The sequence below is a fragment of the Platalea leucorodia genome (genome assembly GCF_965183815.1).
Source record: "Platalea leucorodia genome assembly, chromosome: 2".
Classification (NCBI taxonomy): domain Eukaryota; kingdom Metazoa; phylum Chordata; class Aves; order Pelecaniformes; family Threskiornithidae; genus Platalea; species Platalea leucorodia.
In genome coordinates this window covers 515,166-530,141 of record NC_138824.1, presented here as the reverse complement: position 1 = coordinate 530,141, position 14,976 = coordinate 515,166, and the positions used below count along the sequence as shown (strand labels likewise).

Sequence of the window (14,976 nt, the reverse complement as noted above, 5' to 3'; positions counted from 1 at the left end):
CCAAAAAAAAAAAAAAGAAGCAGAAGTATCCAGTGAGCCTGGGAGTCCTGGGGGATTCTGTGGAGTGGCAATATAAAGATGCGTTCACTGGCAGCCTGGAGGCAAGATGCTCAGACAGCTCATATTTGGGTATTGCTCCACATTTAAGGCAGAGTGATTTGCTTTTTCTGAGCTGCTTTTCACATCTCAGCTGTTAGATAATGTCAGATAACTGTCAGTGTTACTGTAGCATTAGTGTTGAAGTGATTATTAGTTTTAAAGGGAAGATGTGCGTGTAATGAAGAGCTTGTTACCCTCAGACCTTTTTCTTGTCAATGAGGGCTTTACGCACCATTTATCTGACGAGGGTAGACATCAGGGTGAGATAAACTGCCTTCTGGCACTGCCTGTTCCCCAGTGTGATTGGTGGGGTCCAGACAACCAGCTGAGATGTTGATACCTACACAGCAGGCACCTGCGCCCAGGTGAGGGGACGGTGACCTGTAAGGAAGGACAATCCTTGCCTGTGTTACGGCTTGGCAAGGTGGATAATTAGGACCGAAATCTTCTCTTCTCAGCATGCAGAAGTGGTTCCTGTACACCAGAGGGAGCTGCCAGAGCTCTCCTCCCTGCAAGAGGGTGATTTGGTTACTGTTTACTTCATTTATACCGGAAAACAACATTTGCATTTGTACATACAAGAATATCCAAGTCCAAAATCTTTCGCTCTTGGGCTAGCAGATGTTCACAATGCTGCTTTTTGGCTGGATACTGCAGAATGTTGCTGTACTATCTGGGTTCTCAGCTGTGCACAGCGCTCAAAGACGCAGAAACCACTTAGTGCAAAAGCACTTATATCAGGTCTTTGCTGCCAAGGTTATTTTTAGGGAAGGAAAAGATCACCAAGTCTGATATTCATTCACAGAAAGAAATAAAATAGAGGTGCAAAGAATTAAAAAAAAAAAAAAAAGAGACCTAAAATGAGGGTGAAGCTCACAGCCAGCAGAGAAGATGTGCTCTGCAACACCCGCAGAGAAGGCGTATGGGAATCACATTCATAAAGCAGTGGAAGCCACGCTCGGTCACCTGGCAATGTCAGAGCACAGGTGTAGGTATCTGCATGGTGCTCCTTCGCTTGCTCTTCTACAGGACAAGGAAAAGCCAGAGCAAGGACCGGTGAACTCCCTCCATGACTCCCAAGTCCAGAGGTGGGTTTTCTGTATGAGATACAAGTCTGCTTTCACCCCACATCCAGGGTGCCACCTCTCAAGTCTTTTCGCCCCCTGGTGCAATGCAGTCAATCCAGTATCACATCTGTCAATCTAGTAAACAGCTCTCTGTGTCCTGGCATAGAGAAGCCCATAATTCAACCATCAACTAGGTACTGTGTCTCTCCATCTTCATAAGCTTTTTGACTTTTGGGAGCTGTAGTTCTCTGTGACAAGAACTGATCACAAAGGTTAAAATGCCCTCTTGCTGTCTCAGCAAACTCAGAAGTCTGGATCCCCATCACCGCAGTGAGAGATGTGAAGAAAGCTTTGCTTTATGGCATGATTACTCTTTTATGATTTCTGTGAATTTGTAGGATGAGTGGGATCTGCTGCTTGATCTTTGACAGGACAAAGATGCTGTACTAGGAAAATGACCAACAGTAGCTTCCTTAGACCTTCTACCTTCCTTCTAACAGGAATCCCAGGAATGGAAAGTGGGAACGTGCGGCTTGCTGTCCCTTTCTGCTACATGTACATTATTTCCATCCTGGGAAATAGCACGATCCTCTTTGTCATCAAAGCAGAGCGCAGCCTCCATGAGCCCGTGTACCTCTTCCTGTGCATGCTGGCTATCACAGAGCTTGGCGTGTCTCTGTCTGTGCTCCCCAGTGCTGAATGTGCTGCTCTTTGATTCACAGAAGATCAGGTTTGACGCCTGCCTCACCCAGATGTTCTTCATTCACTGCTTCTCCATCCTGGATGCTGGGGTGCTGTGGGCCATGGCCTTTGACCACTTCATGGCCATCTACAGCCCCCTGCAGTATGCCTCCATCCTGACCAACCCCAGAAGAGGTGTCATTGGGCTGGGGCTCACAGTGAGGAGCATTAGCCTCTTGCTCCCCTTGCCAATATTTCTGAAGAAGCTGTCATTCTGCAGGTCCCATGTGCTGGCTCACTCCTTCTGTTTGAACCCCAGCTTACTCCAGCTGCCCTGTGCAGATATCAAGGTGAATAGCATGTATGGGTTATTTGTCGTCCTGGGTACCTTTGGGCTAGACTTGCTGTCTGTCATCCTGTCCTATGTCATGATCATTAAGACTGTGCTGAGTATCACATCCAAGGAAGAGTGTCTCAAGACCCTGGACACCTGAGTCTCTCATATCTGTGCTGTTTTGATTTATTATATCCCGATGATCGGCTTGTCCATGGTGTACAGGTTTGGGAAACCTGCCTCTCCTCTGATTCATGTCCTCATGGCCAATATCTACGTCCTTGTACACCCTGTGCTAAACCCCATTATTTACAGTGTAAAAACTAAACAGATCTGTGGAGGGATACACAAACTTCTCACTCCAAGAAGGTGCTGATGTAGGACACAGAAGACCCAGGAGGTTTTGCATATGGTAGAACAGCTGGTGAATAATGGTTTAGATACTCTCTGCTCCATCTTGTCATCCATTTGACTGCTGAGGATCCTGAACCTTTAAAATCTTCTTATGCAGTGGATGAAGTATAACTTGTTTCTAGGCCCACAGCATTTTCTTTGCTGTATAAAGGAGTGTTGCAGTATCTACAGTCTTCTATACATGCAGGAGCTGTAACTGCCTGAGGTTCCTAAGCTAATGGTCCTTCTTTTTAGATGAGGAGGACATAGCAATGAACGTGTGGGGGTGAGTTTCCCACCTTCACCATGGCACTGGGTCAGCTGGACCCAGAGCTCCTGCCAGAACAAGGGAGTTGATCCTCCTGGCCAGCAGTGCCTGGGCATGTATTTGCAGGGAAAATCTGATGCTTCCTAGATGTGCTCAGCCATGCAGCCTCTAGTGCATCAGCAGGCACTAGAGCACAGATCTACATATGTGCAATAGCTGTTTATTCGAGCTTTTTACACCTGCAGCTAGACTTGCTAAGGCTGTGAAGTGTCTAAGGACCTGGGTGTATGGCAAAGCCCTCTTGTTCCAGCCACGTGACATTTCCAGCAGGAACAAGACATATCCAAAAGCTGTGATTCATGCTGCTGGAGCTGAAAGTCACCATACGTTTCCCTTCCCAGGGACTGTAACCAGCCCACTCTGGGGTGCTGCAGACTCACAGCAGCTGGGATGGTTCATCTGCTCTGCCTGGACCAGCCACTTAATGCTCAACGCAGACCCCCGATGGAAAAAGAGACTGTGCAATATCACTGCAGCAGCACCAGGCTCACGATACCGTCAGGTCGTAGTGGGAGCAGAATTATACGCAAAAAGGGTTCAGGTCAGATCCCCATCTGGTGTGAGAGGGTCCAGCTCAGCCACTGCACTGCAGCTCCACCATCCTGTATTACAGCAACGGGAGAGCCAGCTCCCACTGGGGACTCCTGACATGAGGTGCCTCCATGCGCACTGGGTGTTTAAGCTCCTGTCACCCAGGAGGAGATCTAATTAAGACAGAGCCTGGAGAAGAGTGGTTCAGATCACCCTAAAGCAGATAGCTGAGGTTGGTTTCACCCCAGAATACCCTGTCTGCTCCCCATACCTCCCTCTGCTTTGATTTCCATCTCTTTGAATAGGATTGCTTTGGCATAAGGTTAGAAAGCAGAGAGGCAAAGCAGTGCTATGCACTTAAAACAAAACAAAATCATCAGTAGCAGTGCTGGTCGCAGCCCTGCTGTGCACAAGGCTGTACATCGAAGGTCTTCCTCACAGCTCTGCAGCATCCACCATCCCAGGAGGGACTAATAAGGGCCAAAATAAATCCTGCCTTCTTTTTTTCCCTTACATAAAGCTGTCATTACTGAGAACAACCAAGGAACACTGGTATTTGCTGAAGCCTAAATGGGCACATGAATACCCAAGGGAAATTACAGAAAAATAACAAAAAATACCCTACACATTCCAAGTCAGACTGAGAACTGAATGGTCGTTACTGCTTTACAGGTGCCCTGGTTTCAGCTAGTTTTCTTCTTAGTAGCTGGTAGAGTGCTGTGTTTTGGATTTAGGCTGAGAATAATGTTGATAATGCACTGATGTTTTGGTTCTTGCCGAGCAGAGTTTACACCAGTCAAGGACTTTTCAGCTTCCCCTGCTCTGCCAGGTGCATAAGAAGCTGGGAGGGAGCATAGCTAGGACGGCTGACCCAGACTGGCCAAAGGGCTATTCCATACCATATGACATCATGCTCAGTATATAAGCTGGGGGAAGAAGAAGGAAGGGGGGACGTTTGGCGTGATGGCGTTTGTCTTCCCAAGTAACCGTTACGCGTGATGGGGCCCTGCTTTCCTGGGGATGGCTGAACACCTGCCTGCCCATAGGAAGTAGTGAATGAATTCCTTGCTTTGCTTTGCTTATGCGCGTGGCTTTTGCTTTACCTATTAAACTGTCTTTATCTCAACCCATGAGTTTTCTCACTTTGACTCTTCTGATTCTCTCCCCCATCCCACCGGGGGGGAGTGAGCGAGCGGCTGGGTGGTGCTGAGTTGCTGGCTGGGGATAAACCGTGACAACAGGTTACCCGATAAGATTTCGCTGATGTGACCCAAATAACAGAAGCCGCCTTCCTCAGGCTGAGCCCCCTTCCTAGAGTTTCAGGGTTGAGCACTGGGTTTGACAAACCTTCATGGGATTTCCCTGTCTCTCATGGCAGTCCAGGAGAACTATCACCAGATGTATTACATATACCTACCACCATGCAGCAAGAGCTTCTTCAAACTCCTTGCTTTGAGACCCCCATCTGTCAGACTCGTGATCCAAATAATAGCTTATCGCATTCAGGTGTTACCAAGCCTCAGGCTGGTTCTGTGTGTGCTGGGGCTGTGGTACACTGAAAAGCTTGTTACAGCAAAAGGAAGCACACCTTCTGCGTGGAACCAAGAATTTATTGTTATTGCAATTAAAGTTTTAGCAATCTTATAAAACCACAGAAAACAGTTGCTATCATTCCAGTGGCTGACCTAGTGTCACCTGCAAGCTTTGAGAGTTCACTGTGCACTTCTTCATCCAGGTCACTGATGACAATGCAGAATAAAATGAGTCCTAGCAGAGATCCCTTGGGGAGGCCACTGCTGACTCTCCTCTGGACTGACAACGAACTACCCTTACTTTAACCAACTTCCCATCCCTAGAAGAGGGTTTCCTCCAATCCCCCTACAAATTAATTTCATTAAAAACATTTAGTCAAAGGCTTTTGGGCATCCATGTGCATTATGGCCATGGGATCCCTCCAGCTGGAGCCACTCTCACAGCAGTCCAGCAGACCGTGGTGGCAGGATTCCCCCTTGCAGTGGCCTGGCTGACTCTGCAAGAGCCTTACTCATACGTGTTTCCCCACATGCTTAGTGATGTTATTCTTTATCACAGCCTCTATGGTCCCACCAGTGATGGAAATCAAGCCCACTGGTCAGTAGGTCTCAGGAACCCCTTTTGCAGGTGGAGTTGAAGGGATGATCTGCCCTGCAGCACCATGACCATTTGCAATAGAGTGATGCACCCTGCCCAGCAGCTCTGCAGCTTCACATCTGAGCTCCTTCCAGACTCTCAGGTGAATGACACCTGGTCCTGGGAGTTAGTGATATTTAACTGATATTTCTTTGATGTAACACCTCCTCCATATTTACTTAGAACTGATCAAGATCCTCTAATCCATTTGCTATGAAGACAGTGTAGGGTATAGAAATCCAATGCAAAGAATTCACTAAGCTTCTCTGCTATGGCCTTATCACCCCTGAGTATGCTTCTTACCCTTGGTCACCAGGTGGTCCACCTGTTTCCTAGCTGGGTTCCTGCTTTTGATGCATTTAAAGAGCATTCTGCTGACAGTTAGAGCATCCTTTGCAAGGCGCTCTTCCTATTAATTTTTCTCTCTCTTAAACTCCTGCTTATGTTCAGCCTGTCACTTTTTATGGGCATTTCATGCAGGCAAGCTTCCCGCTTCTCTATGACTCCTGGACTGCTGGCCACGGCCACGGCCACGGCCACGCCAGGCCAGTCTTTGACACAGGAGCCTGAGGAGGCCTTTGCGAATGGGCTGGTTTTTCATGCTGTAGATGATGGGGTTCAACACAGGCGGGACAAAAAGTTAGACGTTGGCCATGAGCATATGGCTGAAGGATGCAGCATTCTTCCCGTACCAGTGTATAATGGACAGGCCAACCACGGGGACATAGAAGATGAGGACAGCACAGAAGTGAGAGACAGTGAGAGACAGAAGACAGCGCAGAAGTGTTGAGGGTTTTGGTCTGCTCCTCTCTGGAGGTGATGCCCCCCACAGCCTTAATGATCATGGTGCAGGACAAGGTGATGAGCACTGAGTCTAGGACCACAAACAGCACCGGGGTTAGGCTGTACAGGCTGTTCAGGGTGGGGTCTGTGCATGCCAGCCATATCATGTCCTGGTGCAAGGCAGCGGAGTGGGACAGCACGTGGGAGCTGCAGAACGGCAGTTGCATGAGCAGGCAGATACGTGGGAGCCATGCGAGAGAGCCGCGCATCATCCCCAGCCCAGTCTTTGCAATCCTGCCACTGGTGAGGATGGAGGAGTATCTCAGCGGGCAGCAGGTGGCCATGTAGTGATCAAAGGCCATGGCCAGAGCACCGAGGACTCCGTGAGGGAGAAGGCATGGCTGCAGAACATCTGGGTGAGGCAGACTGGGAAGCTGATCTCTCCGGTGCCGAACCAAAAGACACGCAGCACCGTGGGCAAGGTGGACAGAGTCAGGCCCAGGTCAGTGGTGGCCAGCATCAGTGGAAGTAGTACATGGGCTGGTGGAGCCTTTGATTTGCTCTCACAAGAAGCAGGATGGTGCCATTTCCCAGCATTGCGATGAGATACATCAGACAGCAAGGGAAGAAAACCCAGCAGTGGAAAGGAGCCATGCCGGGAATGCCCGTCAGCAGGAAAGCCAGGGCACAGCTGCTGTTCCCTGGGGACATGCGTGCTCCATGCTGGTGCCCTGCCTTCGATAAAGGCCGCTTTTTCATTAGCAATTCAAAGGTAATGCAGGATTAGATTCCACAGAGCAATGAAAACAGTCTGGTGTCTCACAGAGACGAGCACTTTGCAGTGCCAGTTCAGTCCTTTTTCCTGCTTTGTTTTCCCCAGGCTCCTCACCTGTAAAGTCAATCCCAGGACATTGCTACAACCTCTCCTCTCAGTTGCTGTAAGCACCATTGCCATCCTTCCCTGGCACTCAGGCCCTGGTCTCTGCTTCCATGTGGGACCCTCTCCAGCTCTCTACATTGGATTTGCAGCCTTTCCCCTTGGTCCCCAGCCTTTTCCACACCTCCACTCTCAGTCCCTGATGCACACAGCCTCACCCCATGCACTTCCATGCAGGACGTTGCAGGAGGACAATGGTTCCTCTCACCATCCTTGCTCCTCCGGGTAGCTCTCCCCTTGCCCATGGGCTGCCGCAGCAGATGACAGATGCCTGTTTCCCCTCCCAGGCTGTGCCTCCAGCCTGTTGTCTGTCCTTGCTTGCAGGTACCAGCCTGCCCAGCCAGCTCCCTCAGCCTTCTTGCTGGATTTTCAGATTTTCATCTTTCACCCTGTGCACGATGCCCTGTCTGGAGCTCTGCAAACCACTGCCCCCTGCCCGGCTGCTGAGTTTGGACCATGGCTTGGCTCTTACGGTCCTGCTTGTCCTCCTGTCCTCCACCTGCACCCTTTGCTATCGCTTAACCTACCCTTCAGTGGAAGGGAAAGAGGAAAAGGTTGCAGTTTTCTCCCTGTTTTGTGCCTGTGCAGCACCGGGCACCACGGGACACAATGGTCCCCGGGAGCTACAGAAACAGCAGCAATTACTGAAATTTATCTGTCACCCACTCTGATCCTCGAGGGGATATGGTCACTCCTGCAAGTCTAAATTTGGTAAGGCATTGGCAAATTTAGAACATTATTGTTTCCCTTCACTTTGGAGATTATTTACTATTCTAATTGTTGCTGTCATCTTACTAATAGCCCATTAAGCTATTCAAAGTGACAGGTATTTCAGCCAATATGTGTGTTAGTGATAAACACAGCAACTATAATTCTTAGCAGGAATGTTGTTATTACAGCTAATAGTTATGGGTAAAATTAAGCAATGTGTACACAAACCCAGCTCTCAATTCTTCTACAGAACTGTCAGCCAAGGTCAACCCACAGCCCACAGACACCTCAGGGAAATACAGTGCTATGTGAAATACAGATCATAAAAGAAAAGCTATGCTTAAAGGGCTTAAGCTTTGAATACAAGGACCATACTTTTTGGGGTTGTAAGTAAAAAAAAGTTATAAAATGCTCCTCTAACCTATGCTAATTATTTGCCTGGCTTGTCTGCTGCTCTTTTCAGGGACTGCAGTGGCTGATGTGGAAGAGGTTAAACTTTTCCAGCCCTCAGCACTCAAGGAATTCACACTCCATCTGTCTGTGTAAACAGGGAACATGGCATTGTTTAATTGGAGGGCATGTGGCTAAACTCATTAGTGTGGCACGAAAAATGAATTAGTCTATTTCCAACTGCCCCACTTCTCAGACAAAGCTCCAGACATCTGTGCCTCCCCGCTTTACTTCACCAGCTAAATAATTAGCTTGATAAGTTAAATTAGCAGACAGCTTTCCAGGGTGCTCTAATTATCTTCAACATGAAAATATAGATTTAAGTATTTGAATCTGGGTGTGCAGACTTGAACGTGTACCTCATCCTCATCATCTGTAAATGTGCTTTGGTTGTCCCACAAAAATACGAAAATTGCTTTGTTTACCCTGCGCATCATCGACTGTTCTGGCCTGGGTAAATATTCATTAAACTGGGAAATGTCCCATCCTCCACCCATGGGGCTGCCCCAGAGGCTGGGCGTCCTGCCCCCCCAGTGCCCCTCCATGAAGCTGTTCACCTTGATTGCTCCACAGCAGGGCTGAGGAAGGAATATTCCTTGCCTGCTCTTCCCATCCTCCTTTTATTTTTGTCCTTGTTGAGACACGTAAGCAGTGTGTCTGCACACAGGGAAAGGATGAATTTCCACAGCCCAGCGGGGTGCCGTGCCACGGGGGAGGATTGGGCGCTCTGGCTCCGGTGGATGCTCAACTTCTGCCCAGAAGAATGAATGCGGAGCCTGTAGACAGAGTATAATCCTTGCTTGGTCATGCTTCATAGCACCATCTGTCAGGCTCTCAGTGAGTAAAGACCAGAGGAACTGCTTCGCCATCTCCAAGTGTACAATCCCCAAGTGTGCAATCTCCAGGTGTGCTCAGCACCAGCCACTTCAGAGACAGGAGCAAAACATCATCCTGTCGACGGATGGGGCATAATCTGTGCTTTGTGAAAGATCCCACGAAGAAACACAGTTCTTAAAGCTTAACTTTGGGGCTTTAAATCCTGTCTGAAATATGCTGTTACAACACTGGATGTTACTTTCTATAGGAATGTCCACTCCCTCCTCCAAATATCAGCAGTTGCATCCCCACAGTGTCCCTGTGTCCAGCAAGAGGCACCTGGGCTGTGAAAAACACTGAGAGGCGGCAGTGCGGTGGGGAAGAAATACAGGTAGATGATGAAGATATATGTGGATAGGTGGATAGATAAACAGGCAGCCAAAGGGTGTGCTGGCAATAGCTGCCTGGGGGGCAATGTAGTGGGTTTGGAGGGTGTACTGATTTTGGCTGGGACAGAGTTAATTTTCTTCATAGAATCATAGAATAGAATCATAGAATCGTTTAGGGTGGAAAAGACCTTTAAGATCATCGAGTCCAACCGTTAACCTGTCACTGCCAAGTCCGCCACTAAACCATGTCCCCTCCATGGAAGGAGGTTCTTCCCTGGAAGAAGGTGTAGGACAGAGAGAGGGCAAAGCAGGAGCAAGAGCAGTTTGTTTGACTGTTCGAGACATGACCAGGCAGCACGTGGCCAGTACATGGAGAAAGTGGCAGGAGTGCCAAGTAGGGCAGGGTGAGCATATTTGTAAAAAGTCTCCATCCAAGCAGGTGCCTTCCAGTGTTCACGGCAGCGTGGTCTGTGCAGCTCTGAGTGCTGCTGCAGAAGTAACGGGAAAGCTTTGCGCATGACTCAGGGATTTGCTCCGCATCTGTTCCTGCAGATGCAACCCAGAGGACCACTACAGCCACCCGCTGCCAAAAGGCTCCTGTGGCCACAAGGGCACATGGCTGAGCACCAAACCATGGCAGGCTTTGCGCAAGTGTCCTGGTTTTGGCTAAGATAGAGTTAATTTTCTTCCTAGGAGCTGGTATAGTGCTGTGTTTTGGATTTAGGATGGGAATAACGTTGATAACACACTGATGTTTTAGTTGTTGCTGAGCAGTGCTTACACTGGTCAAGGACTTTCCAGCTTCCCATGCTGTGCCCGGTGCACAAGGAGCTGGGAGGGGGCACAGCCAGGACAGCTGGCCCCGACTGGCCACAGGGCTATTCCATACCATATGATGTCATGCTCAGTATAGAAACTGCGGGAGTTGCCCGGAGGGCAGCGATCGCTGCTTGAGGATGGTCTGGGCATCGGTGAGCGGGTGGTGAGCAATCGTATAGTGTATCACTTGTTTTGTATATTCTTTTATCATTATTATTGTTTTATTATTATTATTATTATTATTATTATTATTATTATTATTATTATTTATTATTATTATTATTTTCCCTTCCTTTTCTGTCCTATTAAACTGTCTTTATCTCAGCCCACAAATTTTACCTTTTTCCCCTGATTCTCTCCCCCATCCCACTGCAGAGGGTGGAGCGAGTGAACGTCTGTGTGGTGTTTAGCTGCCTGCAGGCTTAAACCACAACGGCAAGCTTAATCGTCACTCTGCAACCCTGCGGTGAAGCTAGGTAGTCTCCAGAAGACGATTCTCCCATTTGTGATCCGTCAGGTAACAAGAGGGAATATGCCCTGTGGTGAGATGGTGCCCTGCTTTCTGGGGACCAGCGTGTCCTCCCTGTCAGTCACACATCGCTGCTGTACGGACAAAGGTGGTGCTTCTCCAACCACTGTCAGCCCCTGCAGTTTGACAGTGTGGATTTATATAAATCACATTAACTGCCGCGGCATTTGTTACTGCGTAGTGAATACGTGGGTCTCTAGTGCAGGAATTCTTAATTTCTGTGGGGTGAGCACGGGGACCTGTCTGCACAGCAGCGGCCATTTAGCCTGGACAAAGAAATATTGAGGCAGAAATGATAAAAGGCTGCCAGCAAAAACAAAAAAAGAATAATTTGGTTTCTGAGTTCACTTTGTGCCAGATAGTGAGAACTCTTGCACTTCTGGAGAGATGAGTCTTTGGGATATGAAAGAGAAACTCCTCCTCATCTCAGAAACATTATACCTGCCACTTCTGGTTTGGGATGGAAAACGAGCACGTTTCTGGTTCTCTTATTGAAGAGAATTTGGTCTGGAAGGGCACTAAGCAGAGGTGGGAGGAGGTAAGGAGGCGGAAAAAAGGAAAGATGAGGCAGATCAGCAATGATAAGTCACTCTGGGGTTTCAAACCTTCATTTCTCCAAAGTTACCAAGGGGGATGGATCAAAAATCTCTTAATATCTAAATGATATTTCTCGAGGTCTTTGCAGCAGTATTGCAGTTGCCATGACATCAGATTTTGCTAGTGACACAGGAAAAAATTTGTGGTCCTGTTCCCAGCCAGTCCTCGCACAGCGTGGCTCATGGAAAAGAGCCAGCGGAGCTGGCCCCCTCCCTGCAGTTTCACCCGTGGGACTGCTTGTGGCCCTGTAGATTAAGCCCTCTCCTATGGGCTAGGCAAGCTGAAAAGGATCCCCCTCATTTTACAGGCAGATAGATTTTTTTGTCCGAATATCTCCATAACGTAACGTGCGACGCAAAAAACTACCAGAAATTGTTGCTGCAGGAGCACAGAGCCATTAGGCAGCTTGGGTATTTCCATACTGTTTCTTGGAGAAAACAGCATCTTTATTTACTCCTCAAAAGCAACAAAACATCTTTTGCAAAAAAAAAAAAAAAAATATCAGAACAAGTACATTGCCATTCATCCTCATTTCAATTAGTGGGGGAAAACACAACAAACATATCACATGGATGGCTGAATTCTGTTGTGATTATATTACAATCCCACCAGCTGTAAGACCTGTCTCCTGAAATGCTCTATTATGCTGACGCTCCTGAGAATTCCCTCTAGAGGCATAAAATCATGCCTTTTACACTATATATAACCCCAGCAGGGGCAGCACAGAGCCAGTTAAAGAGTATTTTTGGCTTATGCTAAGTGAAGAGAACTGGTTTTTTTTTCTGCTCCTGTTATTTTGGTTAAGTGTGGGGATCAGGACAGATAAAAATAGTTATACCTGATAGCCCTCTGGTTAGCCTGCTCCTTAGACTGAAATTAAACTTTGAATAAGAATTCCTTAAAAGGCTCTGGGGTTTGATTAATTCATTATATTTTTAAGCAGGAGTTTTTAAGGTTCCATTTCCAGGCAATATGCCACAGCAGTTAACAACAGGGTTTCACTGTGGAGAAAACACTAATGCTTCTCTCGTAAGCACAAAACACACCACCATATTTTTCATTGCACAGACTCCATTAATTATCCTAGCACAGATATTCGACTAATTATTTTTCTTAACACCTGTAAAAATTGCAAACAATGTCTATTATGAGATAAATAAGAAGTTTTATCTTCCATCCCACCATTTTCAAACCTGGGGGCTCCATTTTCATGGTGGGTCTGCAGGGGGGCAGGCTCCAGGAGGAGAGGTGATGTCTCCCAATGGCTGAGGAAGAGCAGGTATCGCAACCACCCATCACAACTGTTTTCTGATTTATATAATTTAACACTATTTTCCTAATCCTTCTTCTATCAATTTTCACAAGAAGCAATCCTCCTCTCACAAAATCTGTTCAGTTATTACTCTGTGCTGCTGTCGTGGAAATTCCCTTCCTTTCTTTCTAAAGCAACATGGTGTACTCATTCATCAAAGGTTTGCAGTGCTGTCTCAGGTTTGAGAGAAGCTGCCATGAAAGAGGAGAACAATCCATCAACCTGCTAGTGTGAGCTTCGATCATTTCAGGGCTGCATGATGGAATTCACAGGGATTCAAGAGTTTTCTATCATTTCTAAACTAGACCTGAACCAAATCTGGGCTCTGCAGATCGCAGTTCCTAAGAAGTGAGAGGACACCAAGAGGACCTCATGGGGGTGAGCACTGGACCAGCCTCATGGTCACAGACTTTCTGCTGTCCACATTCCTAGGTGTGAAGGACATCTTACCCCAGATTTCCACCTCAATTGGTTCTGTTCATGTCACTGCGAGCACTGGAAACTGTGTTATTCTGTAGGCTAGAAAAGCAGACCAAAGCATCCACCAGCCCTGCATCATCTCCTCTCCATGCTGGCCCTCACTGACCTTGGGCTGTGTCTCTCCACCATGACAGGGGTGCCATGGTCCTTGCTCATGGCGATTAGCCTGTACCCCTGCGTGTCTCAGCTCTTCCTTATCTGCTCCCTCACCTTCCTGGAGTCAGCACTGCTTTTTGCCATGCCCCTTGACAGGCTGATGGCTCTCTACCCCCCATGGAGCTGTATGACTATGCCAACAGGCATGAGGGCAGCCAAAATATTGGATTTTGGCTTGCATCAAAAATAGTGTGGCCAGCAGGAGCAGGGCAGGGATGGTGCCCCTGCGCTGGGCACTGGTGAGGCCGCCCCTCGAGTGCTGTGCTCAGCGCTGGGCCCCGCACCCCAAGGCGGCCATGGAGGGGCTGGAGCGTGGCCAGAGCAGGGCAGCGAGGCTGGGGCAGGGGCTGGAGCACAAGGCTGGGGAGGAGCGGCTGGGGGAGCTGGGGGGGCTCAGCCTGGAGAAGAGGAGGCTGAGGGGAGCCCTCATCGCTCTCTGCAACGGCCTGAAAGGAGGCTGGAGCCGGGGGGGTCGGTCTCTGCTCCCCAGGAACAAGCGCTGGGACGAGAGGGAACGGCCTCAAGCTGCGCCAGGGCAGGGTTGGGTTGGGTATGGGGAAAAACTTCTTCCCCAAAGGGCTGCCAGGCCCTGGCCCAGGCTGCCCAGGGCAGGGGCTGAGTCCCCATCCCTGGGGGGATTTAAAAGCCGGGGAGATGTGGTGCTTGGGGCCATGGTTTAGTGGTGGCCTTGGCAGTGCTGGGTTAATGGTTGGACTCGAGGATCTTAAGGGTCTTTTCCGACATAAACGATTCTATGATTCTATAAAAATAGGGCTGATATGCACACGGAGGAGCATAGTCCTGATCATACCCCAGTCCTCCATCTCCTCTGGCTGCCTGGTGACCGGGGAGCATCTTGTCCCATCCCCTTTGCCTCCATCCCACAGTGACCTGGCTGCCTTCCAGAGAGATGACGTTCAACAGCGTCTATGCCCTGGACCTCCTTTTCTTTACCATGGGTTCAGATCTCCTCTTCATTTTGTTGTCCTCCATTGTGGTCCTCGTGACACCTCTCAGCATTTCCTCCAACGATGAGGGCCTGGAAGTTGTGTGGTCTCAGTCGTCTTCGTCCCAGAGCTTGGCTAGCCCATCCTGCACAGATTTGGGAAAGAGGCACCCCCATCTTCCACAGTGTGATGGGCAACATTTACACCCTCCCCCCACCCCTCTTCAATCCTGTCTTTTACAGCATCCAAACAAAGCAGATTTCTAAAGGCACCTTCAACTTGTTTCTTTATGGACCCCTTCAAAACAAGCCATAGGTGAGAAAAGCAAGCAAATGTCTTGCAAGCTCAGCGTGTAGAACCACAGGATAATTTGGGTGGGAAGGGCACTCCAGGGGTCTCTGGTCTGATGCCTTGCTCAAAGCAGGGTCAGCACATGGACTGCGCTGCT

The 14,976-nt window shown here is 48.6% G+C and overlaps 2 protein-coding genes across 2 annotated transcripts; one reads left to right on the top strand and one right to left on the bottom strand.

The window, feature by feature from the left end:
• Positions 1–568: 568 nt before the first annotated feature.
• LOC309586943 (olfactory receptor 51G2-like) lies at positions 569–3,325 on the top strand. The gene is given in 4 exon segments (XM_082304674.1): positions 569–1,187; positions 1,667–1,856; positions 1,858–2,338; positions 2,342–3,325. Coding segments are annotated over 4 exon segments (906 nt in total). The 5' UTR covers positions 569–1,168; the 3' UTR covers positions 2,558–3,325.
• A 289-nt stretch (positions 3,326–3,614) lies between these two features.
• LOC309586937 (olfactory receptor 51A4-like) lies at positions 3,615–13,941 on the bottom strand. Its single transcript, XM_082304669.1, is given in 5 exon segments — positions 3,615–6,242; positions 6,246–6,357; positions 6,359–6,755; positions 6,758–6,910; positions 6,913–13,941. Coding segments are annotated over 5 exon segments (1,062 nt in total). The 5' UTR covers positions 7,145–13,941; the 3' UTR covers positions 3,615–6,074.
• Between the last annotated feature and the right edge of the window lie 1,035 nt (positions 13,942–14,976).